General features: G+C 50.5%; 6 protein-coding genes across 6 annotated transcripts; 3 read left to right on the forward strand and 3 right to left on the reverse strand.

The window, feature by feature from the left end:
• Positions 1 to 226: 226 nt before the first annotated feature.
• Positions 227 to 1,875, forward strand: AtWU_04859 (TMEM165/GDT1 family protein; the record flags this gene model as incomplete). The annotated part of the gene is made up of 3 exons (XM_035499970.1): positions 227 to 820; positions 873 to 1,758; positions 1,808 to 1,875. The coding sequence occupies 3 exons, from the start codon at positions 227 to 229 to the stop codon at positions 1,873 to 1,875; spliced, it is 1,548 nt and encodes a 515-aa protein (XP_035355863.1).
• A 1,168-nt stretch (positions 1,876 to 3,043) lies between these two features.
• Positions 3,044 to 6,093, forward strand: AtWU_04860 (telomere repeat binding factor family protein; the record flags this gene model as incomplete). Its single annotated transcript, XM_035499971.1, has 4 exons — positions 3,044 to 3,284; positions 3,348 to 4,719; positions 4,769 to 5,941; positions 5,991 to 6,093. The coding sequence occupies 4 exons, from the start codon at positions 3,044 to 3,046 to the stop codon at positions 6,091 to 6,093; spliced, it is 2,889 nt and encodes a 962-aa protein (XP_035355864.1).
• A 604-nt stretch (positions 6,094 to 6,697) lies between these two features.
• On the reverse strand, positions 6,698 to 6,982 carry AtWU_04861 (uncharacterized protein; the record flags this gene model as incomplete). The annotated part of the gene is made up of 2 exons (XM_035499972.1): positions 6,698 to 6,811; positions 6,884 to 6,982. 2 exons carry the CDS (start codon positions 6,980 to 6,982, stop codon positions 6,698 to 6,700), a joined length of 213 nt encoding a protein of 70 aa, XP_035355865.1.
• A 577-nt stretch (positions 6,983 to 7,559) lies between these two features.
• On the forward strand, positions 7,560 to 9,980 carry AtWU_04862 (Zn(II)2Cys6 transcription factor; the record flags this gene model as incomplete). The annotated part of the gene is made up of 1 exon (XM_035499973.1): positions 7,560 to 9,980. The coding sequence occupies one exon, from the start codon at positions 7,560 to 7,562 to the stop codon at positions 9,978 to 9,980; it is 2,421 nt and encodes an 806-aa protein (XP_035355866.1).
• Positions 9,981 to 10,093: 113 nt separating this feature from the next.
• On the reverse strand, positions 10,094 to 10,462 carry AtWU_04863 (uncharacterized protein; the record flags this gene model as incomplete). The annotated part of the gene is made up of 1 exon (XM_035499974.1): positions 10,094 to 10,462. The coding sequence occupies one exon, from the start codon at positions 10,460 to 10,462 to the stop codon at positions 10,094 to 10,096; it is 369 nt and encodes a 122-aa protein (XP_035355867.1).
• A 1,578-nt stretch (positions 10,463 to 12,040) lies between these two features.
• On the reverse strand, positions 12,041 to 12,938 carry AtWU_04864 (WSC domain-containing protein; the record flags this gene model as incomplete). The annotated part of the gene is made up of 2 exons (XM_035499975.1): positions 12,041 to 12,570; positions 12,641 to 12,938. 2 exons carry the CDS (start codon positions 12,936 to 12,938, stop codon positions 12,041 to 12,043), a joined length of 828 nt encoding a protein of 275 aa, XP_035355868.1.
• Between the last annotated feature and the right edge of the window lie 1,254 nt (positions 12,939 to 14,192).

Raw genomic sequence — 14,192 nt, forward strand, 5'->3', positions numbered from 1 at the left:
TTCGTTTCTCGTCTCGCCATTGTTCCCGATCGCGTGTCTTGAGTCCGCTCGGATCGCTGTCGTGGCTTGATTTACACCGATCGACGTACCTGGAACCAAACTTTCTCGTCAATCCTTGATTTACGGCCTTTTCTTATCCGTTCATGTGGACTACTGCTTGTATCATCTACACTACGTTTTAATCTCTTTGCAATTGATCCAACTGTGACGATAATAGCCCTACACCATGAAGATTCACTCTTCGTCGCTTCTCCTCTTCCTCCTTCCTGCGCTTTCGGTCGCGCTCACGGATCCGAGCTCGGCCAACAACGGTGCAAAAGACGCTCTTCTCGCAGAGCGCGAAGCTTCGACTCCAAATGCCGTCGAAATAGATGCCGCCGCCGCACCCAAGCCCGCCAAAGGGACGCTGGACGCCCCGATCGACGGCAAGGATGGTCGGCCACATGCGGGTCCCTGGGTGGAAACAAGTGCAGAGCGGGATCGCAAGAAGACGGGCTCTACCACCTTGTCGGAGGAAAAGGCAAAGTCCGATCCTAAAGCGGAACAATTGGGCCCTGATGGCAACCCAATTCCCTACTCCAACGACGGCGTGATGGATGATCCTCATCGGACGGGCCCCAAGGAGGGTACTCGTGGGACAGAAGGTGGGGTGTCTGAGAAGCTGAGGGAACCATACAACAATGAAAAGACGCCGGGCAGTCCGAAGGAGGCTCCTCCGTTGCCGCACAGTGAGCAGCAAAAGCTGCCAGTGGCGGGTCAGGATGCCGATGTCAAGGACACCAAGGGATCGAGCACCGACTCAACCCTCGGAAAATTGGAGGTATTTGAGACCTTTATCATGAGGTTAGATGACGCTTGCTGATGTATTTCAGAAACCCGCAGATTTGCCAGAAAAGCCCCACGACATCCCACCTCCCAAGTCCCCGGCCACGGTCAAAGATAGCCCTCTCGGTCTCGATAAGCATGGCTCCTCGGGCAACAAGCCTGGCGAGCCGCTGGAGGAGGGAACTGCATTCCACTCGTTGTTGTTCTCCTTCACCATGATCATCGTATCTGAAATTGGTGACAAGACTTTCCTGGTTGCCGCGCTCATGGCTATGCGTCATCCGCGTCTGCTCGTCTTCTCCGCCGCTTTCAGCGCCCTCATCTTCATGACTGTTCTCTCCGCTGTCCTAGGACACGCAGTACCTACTCTGATTCCCAAGTCTCTGACGAAATTGTTGGCTGCCGTTCTGTTCTTCGTGTTCGGTTTGAAGATGCTCAAGGAAGGTCGCGAAATGTCGCCCGACGAGGGTGTTGGAGAGGAGATGAAGGAGGTTGAAATGGAGCTGGAAGAAAAGGAGCAGGAGCAGCTGCGTATGAACCGTCGCCGCTCGTCCGTGACTCCCCACTCGTTGGAGGCTGGCCGCGTCGGTCGTCGCAAGTCTCGCTCCTCCGGCAACCGTCTTCCCTCACCTCCCGAGAGTGTTTCATCGTCGTCCTCTCGTGCTTCCTCTCCCTCTGGTAACCGCTGGAATGATGTTCTTGTCGGAATGAACAACCTTTTCTCGCTCCTTCTCAGTCCCGCCTGGGTTCAGACTTTCGTTATGACCTTCCTGGGTGAGTGGGGTGACCGCAGTCAGATTGCAACTATTGCTATGGCTGCCGGTCAAGATTACTGGTGGGTGACCATCGGTGCTATCTCCGGACACGGACTTTGCACTGCGGCCGCCGTTATTGGCGGCAGTGCTATTGCTGGCAAGGTCAGCATGCGCGTCGGTACGTACTCCTCCTTTCTAGTTTCACGGCTGTTGCTAACGTGTCACAGTAACGCTGGGCGGTGCCACGGCATTCTTGGTCTTTGGTGTCATCTACTTGGTTGAAGCCATCTATTAGACCTTCATTTGCTCCCGCTTGTGTCTCACATATCGGGTGGTTCTCTTCAGTATAGATTATGCGATATGGTGCTTGTAATATTCGCGCCTTAGCGATGTTTTAATAAAATTCTTGATGCAGTATAATTAGATTTATCATTCACAGTGATGCGTATTTTGTAGTGTATCGATGCGACTATCCTGGTCAAGTACTTTTGTTCCTCGGACTAACCTCAGTAGGGCAACTAGCATGTGCTGCACAGTGAGCGCAATCAACTCCAACAATCCATGTAATCAGTTACACTCAATCCAAGCATATACCCGTCCAGTCTATCAGGCCAATATTGGTACCGCGTCAAAAGACAAAGAATACATCCAAAGTCTGAGCAAAACCAAACAACACGACTGCCCATCAAAAACCATTTTAACTATCCTCTGCACCACAGCTTCATCCTTTTCATTCTACCAAACATGCCTAGTAGTTTGTAATAGACCCTTGAGTACAATGAGCGCACTAGCACATGTTCATGAGAAGTTGAAGATCCATATTCAATGACCGGCCTAGCACCTTTGCAGAATGAACATCAGTCATAGATTCGGCCCAGTGGCTTTGCGGGCTAAGCTATTATGTATGTAGGTCATTCTCTATTCTTAAACCCTAATGGCAGTTGAAAGCGGACGTACGTGCGTACATATCAGTCACATGGACTGAGGTCTGATATCCACAGGTTCATGTCCTTTTAACAATCATTTCTTCGATAGTAAGGATCCATTAATAGTGGTGGTAGTCGAAATGGTCCTCTAATTCATGGTCTGATAATACATGGTAAACTGTAGGGTTTCTAGGGTTTTGGTTAGGGTTTATGTAGGGTTTAAGGGTTTCTTAATACCGCCTTCCTACCTGGGCCTAGTGCACCATCTTATTAAGCACTTAGTAAGCAACTTACCCCAAGGGTTTCACCGCTAGTACCCCAACACACCACCAGTGTCCTTTTCCGTACTCTACGCTGTCCCAGCCATCGACAACATCACCGCGGCATCAAAACCACAGTTGTAATCACCAATTTGCATCAATTTGAGGCTTCTAGCATCGATAGGAGACCTTCTGGAGTATATAGCTCCGCGATTTCACGTGCTCGGACGGCTGACCGCCTTCCATTCTTCTCGGACGCGTTTGTTGTGGTGGCAGAATGGCGCGGCTGGTTCAGTCACGAGAGGTCGCACAATCCTCGACTGGTTTGTCTAAAGGCCAAGGGGTCTGGACGGGGAGTCCTATGCGGAGACGTGTCACCAGAAGTCAGAGTCGAGAGTTAGAGGAACTTCGAACTCAACAGGCTCCTCGTGGTAGTGGTGGTGATGATGGCGAGCCGTCGGCAGGTGCTGGTCGGAGAAGGTGGGGCACCCAAAGTAAGGAGCCAGTGAGCGGGAAGGGTGAGTCTCTTTCTTAGTACTGTTAGTGGTTCTTTGGGGCGCCTCTCATTGTTCTTGGTGCAGGCTTAGATGTTGTGGTTGAAGAATCACCGCAAAGGTCGGCTCAGAAGACCGGCCCCCAGTATGGGAACCAGGTCATTCCTGAGACTCCGGAAGATGAACACAACATCTCCGGTACAACTATTCTGCCCTCAGAACCGGATCATGATTTGGATGTGGATATTATGGTTGAGGCACTGCCGGACTTGGAGCGTGCAGCTGCCAATGTACTTGATTTCCTCGTTCCTGGGTCGGCAGATCCCGTCAGCATCATGAGCAGGGCGAAGCAGCTGAGGGATCCTGCTGGCACTCAGAGCAGACGGCTGCAGCGGTCTGTGACTAACTTGAACCATGAAGCGAAGTACTTTGGTCAAAAGAGCCCTCTCACTTATCTTGATGTGGAGTACATTGTGGAAGTCAGTGGGCTTGAAGACTACTCGAAGCCGGTTCTCTACAAAGCCAATTGTGCTCGTTTTGCGTTGCGAATGCTCCTGGCTACACCTGGTACTGAGTCCTCTCCAGAGCAGGCAATTTCCACCATCCATGATGAGTTTCCGTCGCCTTTCATGGCTAATCTGGTGGAAAGGGGTGCTCAGAAATCTGTTGATGAGAGCTATCTGGAGAAGGAGACTTGGGAGCTGGCTCTAGAGATTCGCACACAGTACTTGATAATGCAGCTTGAGGCACATCAGAATGATGATGACTTTGACCCAGTTGAGATACTGACAACTGGCTTCTTCTTGGACGCGCCCAAGGACGCACCCAGCGATGCGGAGCGTCGGTTTCGCGGCTTCAATCTGGAGAGGTTCACTGATGCCCGAGGGGAACTTCCATCGAAATATCGGAGTGACGTTGAAAGCCGTTATGACGATATGCGAGTCGTTCTGGAAGTCGACGGTACTATCGAAGCACTCAAGGGTGACTACCGCTGGCAGAAGTTCGTCATGCAGGCCGCCCGATGGATTCGCAAGAGGTGTGACGAGGTGAACAATGACTTGAAAGGCCAAATGAGCTCCATAGACATGCATGAGAGCTTTTACACCATTGCAAAGTCACGTCAAAGTATCAGCGGCACTCCGGCGTTGTCCACGCCCAGTGGGCGCTTTTCCAATCGTCTAGCGACGGCTGAGAATACAGCACGAAGGTCTGCTACTACTTCAGGTACGCCACAGGTCTCGCAGCCTTCGTCGCAAGCAAGGCCTCCTGCGACCGCTTCTACAAATGCACAAAAGGTTGCAACACCCATGTCTGCCCAGAACCCGTTTCACACAGTCCCAGAGATCATTGAACCAGAGAGAAGCGCGCCCAGAGTCGCTTCGGTCGCCCGCGATGTTTTGCCTTCTGCTGTAACAGAAGAGCCCTCTGAGACCAGGCCTCAGAAGAAGTTTCGCAAATAGTGAGTATCCTCAGAATTCACCCTTTGTCCATGGGCTAACCGAGGAAAGCCCCTTCAATAACCGAGACGCTATCGCCCGGATGGGTCAACGAAGGCAAGAGCTTCGTCAGTCAATTGATGCGTCAACCTCTCGCCGACAATCTGACTCAGTCGTACCCAATGCCTCTGAAGTGGCAGATCAGCCTGCAGCCGACAGGCGACAGACTGTGTCTGCAATCCCACCTCGCCAGAGGTCAACGGACCCAGCACCGCCCAATGAGGTCCAGACTACCTTTGACGCTTCTCGCACGCTCGTAAATGATGAAACGCAGGTTAACGATGACACTGAGGCTTATGAGGATACGCAGCTGAATGATGGCGATGAGACACATGAAGACACCCGGCTGAACGATGAACACACAACGGCCGAAGACACCGAACTTTTCGTATGCGACGAACCACTTGATATAAGTCAGCATACCGAGAACCATCCGGAGAGGTCCCATAGTCCTCCGATGAATCGGTCCGTCCCAAGACCCCGCAGGGAGCCTGCGTCTACATTGGCGCCTCCTAGAATGGAAAACCACCTTTCGCTCCCCTCAAGCAGGGATGTCTGGAACATGGCGAATTCTCGGTCGCGGGCCACTCCAGAAGCTTCTAATAGCTCACGACCTGCGTTTATCGACCGCCAAGAAAACGCAGTGCGCGTTTCTCCGGTCAGCCAGACGTCGGGACCGAGAAGTGCGGAACGGAGACCTCGTGGACGGCCCCCCAAACGCAGACGTGAAACCGAGACTGTCTCTGAGAGCGAAGAGGAATATGATACCGATGACCGTGAGGTGGCTACGGAACGCCGGCGTGCCGAAAAGCCCGCGCAGGCGCGACAAAGCAAGCGCGCAAGGGTAGACAGTGGCCATGAAGGAGCCGGGGACGAGGCCCAGGTTCGACATCGGTCCAGGTCGCAGGAAGCTGCTGGTTCCCCGGTTCGTACGCAGGCCCCTTCGCCGCAGGCAGAGAACCGCCAGTCGATGCCACCACCGGTACCTAAGCGGAGAACCAGAGGCTGGACAGATGCCGAAGATCGCCGGTTGATACGTTTGATCGAAGAGCACGGTGTTTCGTGGACGAAGATCGAAGACGAGAACACGATACAGCCTGAAAGGGAGGGAGAAGCCCGATTCGAAAATCGGAACCAGGTGCAGATAAAGGATCGTGCGAGGAACTTGAGGATCAAATTCCTTCGGTAAGTCGTCATTGCCTCTCTGATGTAGGAAATCCACTGATCAACTTAGGGAGTCCCTACCGATCCCCAAGAATTTTGTAGACGTGACGATGAAGGGGGTGGACAAGAAGAAGCTCCGGGATCAAGGTATTGACCCAGATCGTAGGGAATAAAGTGGACACTGTCTGTGGGTTCAGAGCAGGGACTTTTGATAATGCTTTGTGTGACGACATGATTTATGATACCTCTGGGGATACCGGGATACGTTGAGGCCTATTACTGGAGTCTAGTTTATGAACGATTGGATAATGCAGCGACTCTCAATAATGTTTGTTATCAGTATTAATTGCTAATTTCGGGGTATCAGATTGTACCCAATGATTTGTTCGTTAATGGTCTTTTACATTCAAATAAGTCATTACTATCTCCCCATAGTCAGTCCGTCTTGGAAAAGGTAAGGTGATTACAGACTGGCATGGACGATGTCTACAAAAAAAGTAAACACGACTTCACTCCTCAGAAGACACATTATTGTCAGGCACAATTTACGACTATATTTTAGTTACCAAAAGAAAAAGTCATGGATTCAATATTGATCAAGCCTTTGCATTCGCATAACAGCATAGGGAAACCTTCACCAGTAGGGAAAACCTAAGCCAAGACATGATGAAACAGGTACAAATGGGTAGATCACTGCTAATTCTCGGAGCACAAGACAGCGTATTTTATGAAATACATGGTTGCCAGTCCCCCAAGCAAATTATCTCTAGTGATCCCTTAGCAGCCACACTTGCCGCAGCACTCCGGGATGTCAATATGAGTGTACTGAGAAGCACCCCAGCAAGCGGAACAGCAATCGCGGGCGTCAGTGGTGGGGCACGTTTCAAGATCCTAGTTTAGTTATGAAGTTAGTATCCCTTCTTTGTGAATGAAGGCAATGATGTATACAGCTTAGTTACTTACCTGGCGCTTTCCATGTGCAGACACTTTGCCACCGCCTTTCACATGTTCAGCTGTGACGAGGGCTGCAAAGAGGGCTGTGAAAAGAACAGAGAACTTCATGGTGGTCAGGGATATTGGTTGGTTGGCTTTTGGTGGTTGTATGTTGGAATTGAAAGTAATCTGAGTGTAGAGTGTAGAGAATAATGATCAAGAGCTGGAAGTATGATCCCATTTATATAGCCAGGGAGCTATCGAGTAAGGCAACTAGTCTATTGTAGTCGACCGTCACCGCAATGAAGTCTGGTGTTGATCATTCAGATCGCTGCATATTATTAGATACTAGTTCTGGTCGGTAGCTCATTCGGGCAATTCTACATGCAAGGAGACTTCTAGATCGGGTTCTGCAGATCGTGCTGAGCGATCATATTGCATGTCGGCTAATATAATATAGTACGGGAAGCAGATCCGATCTCTAGGACAGGAGGAATAATTGTTTGCCTCCTGCAGCTCGATGTAGTGTAGAAAAGTTTATGTTGAAAGCCATACATGCCTTTAGTAGGGCATGATACCAGAACTATTGCCAATTTGGGCAGTGGGTTCGGGCTGTTTCACATGACGAGGCTGTGCTGACAACCATCCGCCATGTTGATGTTCTGTAGACACATTTATTTCCCTCCCAGTGCGTCCCTAGCTCATCATGGGTCTGCGACGCAGCTGTGTCTTCTGTCGTACCCGGAAGATTCGATGTTCCGGTGAATCTATTTGCAGTGCCTGTCAAAAGCGTAACCTCAGCTGCGAATACAGTCCGGAAGCTCGAAAGGGCCGGCCCACGCAGAGGGGAACAACAACTTCACTGCGTCCATTGACGTCTCAGCTACATGATAGTAGCAATACTTCGTCGCGGCCAGGAGCGAACGCAGAGAGTTCCTTGACGCCTAATTCACAAGTGCAAAATTACGAGGAATCTGCAACCAGCTCCGACCTGAATATTCATGTTGGCAATGAGCTGGAGCGGAGATTCAATGCCTACTTTATCACGAAGACTGACTCGGGCTCCAATATCTTCCAAACTGCAATCGCTACCTATCAACGGGAGTTGGACAAGTCTCCTCGGAAAACCCCAATCCATTCAATACAGCTTCCTTTGAGCTATGATGGGTTGCTGTCCTTTATGGCGTCGGAGATGGTGGGCATCCTGCCGCTCCGCTTTAGTCACCTAGGAGTTCAGCAGTTGGAGGCCCCGAATCAAAACTTTTATGTATCAACTCTGGCAGCGGACACCACGCGTACGATGTTTGACCCTCTCGAGTCTGCTGTCGACCCGTTGATGGTGCTGGGGAGGCATCTGATTCTTCAATTGGTTGATGTGTGGTTTTCGGCCCATCCATTGTCACCTCTGGTGTCTAAAACACTTCTAGCTACAGCAATCCAGGATGATACAGTAGATAAGGCTCTTCTAGCCGTCATACTGGCTGATGCATATGACATACAGCCCATCATGAGCGGGCTGCATAATTGTGCCCCAATCGATCCTCAGACACTATCCAACTTTGCTATATTGCAGCTGAAGCAGCGCACAGTGGTGCTTGGACACCCCTCCGTTCTTTCTACAGCCCAGGCACTGTTTATGGTGGGATGGAGGGAGTTGTGCCTCGGCCATGCCCGACGTGCCACCTGCTTCACAGGCTACGCCTGTCGCATAATTGCCACTTTGTACACCTTTTGGCAGGCGGGTGATCACAGAAAGTGTAGCAGAAAGCTCAACGGTGTGGATGTAGGTGCCGTCGAGCAAGAATTGGCACAGAATGTTTACTGGATCTGCCTGGCCACCACAACATGGGGGTTCATGCAAAGCAATCAGCCATTCTCGCTGCTCACTCCGGAAACGACGCCCGACTTCCCGTGCCTGGATGAGGCAGCTTCAGCTATTCTCCGCCTAGATCGCGCATCGGGAAACATCTCCACGCTACAGGCACAAATTCAGGCTACCCAGTGCTTGTGGCCACTCAGTCACATCACCAGTACAGTGGCCCATATCTACACCCTGTATCTCAATGCACCCACAGAGAACAAAGATAAGCAATCTGTGCCATGGCAGAAACAGCATCTCCACGAGTTACATCAGCTTTTCCAGCCTTGCTTTGATCGATCTGTTCTGGCGTCGAGGATGCATAGGATCCTTCTCAATGCCATCGAGCTGGTGAAGAACGAGGTCACCGTCGCATCGTCACGGTCTTTTCTTCTAAGTGCATATCATAGTATTGCTATTCATATGCTCTTCTCAGGAGACAAGAATGATCAAAAGCGGCCGGCGATCTCGCCGTCTGTCATCGGTCCATTTTGCCAGTCGGCTTCTGCGCTTCTTACCATTATTCAACAAAGGCCTTCCAAAGTGTCAAATCTGATGCCTGCGCAAGAGTTTCGAAGCGTTGATGAATCGAGTATAATTCTGTATGCTTTGGACACTTGCAGCAGGGGCTTTTCGTACATATATGCGAAACATGAGCATGGCTCGATCGAGGAGCGCAATATGATTGGCTCGCGACAGAATCAGCTAGCCCACCTTGCTGATCAGCTGCACCAAGCCTGTAAAGGAGACGTAATATCTCGACTTGGAGCAGCTTCACTGCCGGTGAAAAAGAGAATGAAGCGTGCGAAGCAAGCGTTCCAACAGCTTGGATCATCCTCCATCCCCCAAACAGCGCTGCTTTCCTGTCAGCACGCGCAGACACCATCGAGTAACTCGTCTTCCGCAAATGTCCCTCTAATCGATCCAGGGCTCAGCGTTGGACAGATTGCAGATCCGTCTCTTGCTCCTGACTCAGAGTCTTTTCCGCTCATGGCAATTGATCAGACCTTATCGCTGTCGGAGGACCCTTGTGAGACATACGATCCAGGCTTTTTCCTCGACGGACCGGTCACAGGGTCACTTCTGGGGTTCCCTGGCATTGCCAAGATGAACATGCAACTTCAGGATTACGTATCTCTGGAAAGCGACCTGGATCAAGATGCGCTTGCTTTCTTGAGTCAAGGCACGAGTGGCATTTCGTTCAATGAATTGAACGTTCAGAGCACTGATGCCAACCCTTCGGACACTCAACACAATGCTTTCTCATAATGAATTATTATATAGCACTTGCTGATGCTATTATTCAGCTTGTCAAATATCAATGTGTATCTCGTACATTCATGAAACCAAGGGGACATTGAACTATCAATCAACTCACAGCATCATGATACCAGCTCATGCCTCGCACCATTGACTTCCAACTCAACTGGCGGTCGCTGTGTCTTCACCATGGGCGCAGAGTACCCCTGCTCCATTGCCAGGTTGCCATCAACACTACCACCGGATCTCTGCATCCGTTTCCTCTCCTTCCTCTCCCAAAACGCCCACACAAGCGAAGCACCCGCAATGACGCCCAGAGGGACCCCAACTCCAACACCGATGGCTGTATCCCGCCCCGCGGAAGACGAGGAGGAAGACGAAGAGGCCGAAGAAGATGCCACCGAGGCCGACGAATTCGACGAAGTACACGTACTATTCCCCGACGACGCATCCGCTGTAGAGTTCGCAAGCGCCGCATACCCATACAGCATCTTCCCGGTAGCAACCTCAAACGAGTTTCCATGCGGACAAATCACATCACTGCCGTTGCTTATCGGAGTACCGCAACAATAAGTCGAGACGCCATTCTCATACAGAAGATTTATTATCGAGCAGCCGCCGTCTTTGTTGATACTTTCTATACAATACAGAAGAACCAAAGATTAGCGTTATTCCCCCATCATCATTCACCAATACTAAAATTTACTGAAAAACACTGGAAGTATCATGTATGTACGTACGACAAACAGACGGACAATTATCCGACTCCCAGTTCGGATCCGTACACGCCCCCCGGGACAGAACATACGGCTGTTCCCCCGTATCCATGCAGAGGTTATTCGATAGACAGACGTCGGATTTGCCACAACATGCGGAATACGTGTCTGACGAGCAGGGAACGTTGTTGCTTGCGATGGTGCCGTCAGGGAAGTAGCATGTCGCTGTTGCGCTGCTTGTCGGGGTGCATGTTGCGAGGAGGAGACAGAGTAGCGCAGTCGCTCTGATCCCTCTGACAATCATACTGAAAGACGAAAAGAGGGGGGGATGAGAACCACGTTCTAGACTATTAGATCAAAAGAAAATCGACCCCAGAAACTCATCAATCAACTAGAAAGAGAAAGGGAAAGAAAAAAACCACAAAGTCACTCGTGTCCCCAGGACACTTCTGCCCAAGAGAGAGCGAAAGAGTAAAAAAAAAGAAGACGAAGGGGCGCGCGCCGCATTGCGAATCCAACTAAACATAAGTAAATTCCACTTATTACAAGGCAGGCAGGCAGCTAATAATACCTGCCTGCAAGTGCAGAATACATTAAATCCCTATAAGATGACTGGTTATCGACTACGTTCAGGCCTTCCAGTATTTTCCTTTTTTTTTTTTTTTTTTTTTCCTTCAGAGCCTTGCAGGACAAAAGTGGGGGCGGATTTCAGGGCTGGTCAGACAGATACCTATTATCTTTGTATCGGTGGTGTTAAGGGGGAGGGGTTGACGAATGAATGGGCTGTGGATTGGGGGCCGGGGATTCTCACTCACCGACTTTACCTGTGTATGGTGTCGGTGCTCTCGTATTCTGTATCTATCTACTGGGCAGATAGATGGTTGGTACGTTGAGGATTTTATCTAGTCTGTATAGGCAGTAGTTGAGTTGCTTAGCCTCAGTGATCCTGCGGACTACTGCTGCTTAGTTCTTATCTAATGGGGTAATTAACTCCGATGGAGATGAGGTGTGGTATTGTTTAGGGCCGATGGCGTTATTTGTGGAGTGGGTTTCGAAAGGAATAGTGAAATATAGTATAGGTAAATTGAAATAGGGATATCTTAAACAACGAAAGTGACTATCACTAAGAAATTAGCTTACTGCTCAGCAGAAACCAAAAAGTACATGTCGCATCGAACCCGCGATTATTCCCAGCCTATTATAGGTATGTACCTTATTTCAATCAATGCCTAGCCCCGCTTCCATACCGTACATCCGTAACTATCTATACAAGATAATGCTTCCCCTCTTGTTGGACCCACGTAACTATATCTATACTCCAAAAGATAGAATGTCGAATGTAGAAAGAGATATCTACAGTCCGAGCGCAACAACTGCCGCCATGAACACACCCCCGATCATCCCACTAGCAGGAGCACCTGCGATAGCAGCAGCAGCACCTGCACTAGTTGATGGGCTCGCCGCGGCGGAACCACTGCTCGCGGCTCCGGACGCAGTAGCGGTTGCAGACGCAGAAGCAGACGAGGCAGCAACAACCATCGACGAGGCCGCAGCAGCACCAGTAGCAGGGACAGTGACGCCCGTCATGGACGGCGCGGTAAGGATCACGCTCGGGACAGTAGACTTGGCTGCGCCTCCGTCTGCAGCGGAGCTGGCGATGGGGATACCGGTCTCCACCATGGTAGGGTTGACTTTCATGGTATCAGGGGAGGAGTTGGAGGATCCCGAGGACGAGTCGGAGTCATCGGACTCTGGGGCAATCACGATGCCGTTCTCGACGTTGTCGGTGGATTCACGTTTCAGTTCTGTGACAAGTTTGTCGTCGGTGGTGGACTCCGAGACAGTGGTGGAGTTGTTGATTAGCCATGCATTGGCGCCGCCGCCTATAGTGCAGTATGTATTAGTTTATGATTGTAAAGGCGATAGATGAGGGCGTAATGGAGGTATACGTACAAGTTTCAGAAGGGAATCCCGAGCAAGGGGTCTGGCATTGGGTGGAAGAGACCTTCGCTGTTGAAGGAGGCAGGGAGTCGCCGCAGTAGCATTCGTCGCCATTGTGGAGGGCAAAGACGGGCTTGTTTTGCTTCGTGCAGATTTGCTGGCAGTAGCCTTCGGATTGGAATTGATATGTGCCCGCTGAGGTTAGCTGGCCGGCACTGCTATAGCAGCCTGCGGTGGTGTAGGCAGAAGCAGTAGTGAGGAAGGAGAGGATTGAAAGGGAAATGATCTTGGTGGCACTGGCTTTAGGCATTTTGAAGGACAATGAAAGAATGGAAGTTATAAGGCTTTTTCCTTTTTCGTTTTTTTCTTCAATGAACGAGAGTGGATTTTGTATGTATGTAGTAGCAGTTATATACTGGCAGGAAAACGAGAGGAAGTAATAAAAGAACGAACTGAAACAACTGATATCAGCAAAACTCACTGGCAGGCATAACCTAAATATGATCCATCCGATTATCCCATCGTTCAGGATGGGGTTGGCACCCGACCCAACCCCTTGGGATTTTGGAACACCCGAAGTTGACACAAAAATCGGCGTGTGAAACGCAGTAGAATGCCGATCTGAAGATCGCGTGAACGAACGCCCATCTGATTCTCCGGATTCCAAAATGGTTCGCTCGGCTCCACGTCCCGCGCGTTATGGACGATCCCTTGCTGTCTTGGGGGCGATGTTTCATCATGGTTCCTGTCGAGTTGACGGAGTTGGTCTTGGGAGGACCCATTTGAGTGGCTACAAGCCTCCGCAATGCGGATACACCGTTCGCCAGGTACCCGAGCGAGGGATGTTGTTTGTTCCGGTGATGTAACGATCGTCGCACTATTGCTTTCTGAGACCACCACGCGGCCGACTATCGATTGTCAGACTCTTTTGGCCCTGTAGATGTCGTCAGGCTGGGGAGCCCCTGTGGAGAGGAGGATGACGTTCATGGTCTGCGACAAATTTTATTTGTTAGATGAGGCTGTGTCTTGGTCGGACTGGGGCTACCTAGATAGTAGTAGTATTCTTAGCATCTTCAGTGGTGGATGCTCGCTTGTTGTTTGTTTTGTTCCTGACCCATGGAACCAAAGTCGGAAGGCAGAGTTGGCAGGCAGAATGGAGAAATGGATTAAAAGGGAGCCATGTTGAAGCTGCATTGTACTTTTTCGCCTCGATTGGTGTCGATCACGAGACTGGCACCTGATACTCCCAATTCTCCCCCTTTTGGGCCTCACTCTTCCTCGTCTCCCTCGACATTCTTATAGTTCTTACTTAGTCGCACTCGCTCTGCTTTAGCGTCAGCCACTCCGCTAATTTGCTTCTGTCAGTGTTCGAATCTCCCGCATAAATCACCGGCCATGTTAAGCGCCGGTCATCCACAAGCTTGATCGCGCCACGGAGATGCACTGACGTCTGCAGAATTTGTTGCAGACAGCCTCATGGCCAAGGCCAAGGCTGCTGTGTCGAACAATTCTCATGTTTGACAATTGATACGATCCCCTACAATGGCAGGGGGAAGTCCCGGAC

This window comes from Aspergillus tubingensis (assembly GCF_013340325.1).
Source record: "Aspergillus tubingensis WU-2223L DNA, scaffold_6, whole genome shotgun sequence".
In the NCBI taxonomy this organism is placed as follows: domain Eukaryota; kingdom Fungi; phylum Ascomycota; class Eurotiomycetes; order Eurotiales; family Aspergillaceae; genus Aspergillus; species Aspergillus tubingensis.